The sequence below is a fragment of the Aplysia californica genome, unplaced genomic scaffold, assembly GCF_000002075.1.
Source record: "Aplysia californica isolate F4 #8 unplaced genomic scaffold, AplCal3.0 scaffold00082, whole genome shotgun sequence".
In the NCBI taxonomy this organism is placed as follows: Eukaryota; Metazoa; Mollusca; class Gastropoda; order Aplysiida; family Aplysiidae; genus Aplysia; species Aplysia californica.
In genome coordinates, this window is record NW_004797352.1 from 772,799 (window position 1) to 773,836 (window position 1,038).

Consider the following 1,038-nt stretch of genomic DNA (forward strand, 5'->3'; position numbering starts at 1 on the left):
AAAAAAAAAAACCTGAAAAAAATATTTAAAAATCCCAAAATGTGAAGGATGATTTATACATGGTATTCATCACGCTATACCTCTGGTCTTGAATAGGCTACATTATAAATTCCTTTTGGTTTGAATGTTTAAATGGCAGTGAATAGTGTCCGTGCTTTACTCATGAACCTGCAGTCACGCCACATGGCAAATCATATCAATCTTACAGGATAGCTTGTTGTATCCTTCTTGTATTTCTATTTCTTTGACAAAAGAAATTATTGTAGTACTTACATCCGCGTCTTTAGATGCCACCACAACGATCTGGCAAATCTCGTCCCGGAAGACGCAGTGGGTTACCACCACGTAGAACACACCCCACGACGACACAGGAAGAGGTGTGAAGCCGTCCATTTTGTTCGATGTCACTACAAGAAGCCCAATGTCATCACTACTCGAAATGAGAGCAACTTTGTCGGTGATTCGCGTTCCTGACAAAAAGACAATAAAAAAAAAGATAATTAAATGAATGTGGTTTTCAAAATCTTTCGGTAAGTTTTGAATATGGGTTTCCACAACATGCCTATACCTAACACACAGATTGCGGTAACCTCCACCTTTTAAAGATTCAGCGTTTACTACACCTATATTAACACTCGCATCGGCTGTCTGCGATTAAAAAACAACAACCCCAAACCACATAGAGTTAACCGATACGAGGAAGTTGGTGGTTGAATCCTGGTGAGATTCCAGGTGTTTGTGTTTGTCGTTTCCACATCTCTGAATATTAAAGAGCATGGGAATTCGCAAATACAAAAGAACTGCTGTACATTGTCGTGCGTTATTTGAGTACATTATGTGTCAAGTATTATCTCTGTGATTATCTCTGACACTGAGGCAGACTGAGCACATTGCTGCTGTGATGATTTATTTTTCATCTGGTGAACACCGACTGACTCTTATTGCAAATTTGGCTCGTGACTTTTGTGGGAGAACTAAGAGGCTTACTCTAAGTCAAGTCTTTTAATGATAATAATAATAATAATAATAATAATAATA

At 38.1% G+C, this 1,038-nt stretch overlaps 1 protein-coding gene across 1 annotated transcript in view; it reads right to left on the bottom strand.

The window, feature by feature from the left end:
* The window catches only part of LOC101854856, a gene marked incomplete in the record, with an annotated part of 36,556 nt that overhangs the window by 33,323 nt on the left and 2,195 nt on the right, over window positions 1-1,038 (bottom strand). The window contains 1 exon segment of the mRNA XM_035968789.1: window positions 274-470. Coding sequence (XP_035824682.1) covers window positions 274-470 — 197 coding nt within the window.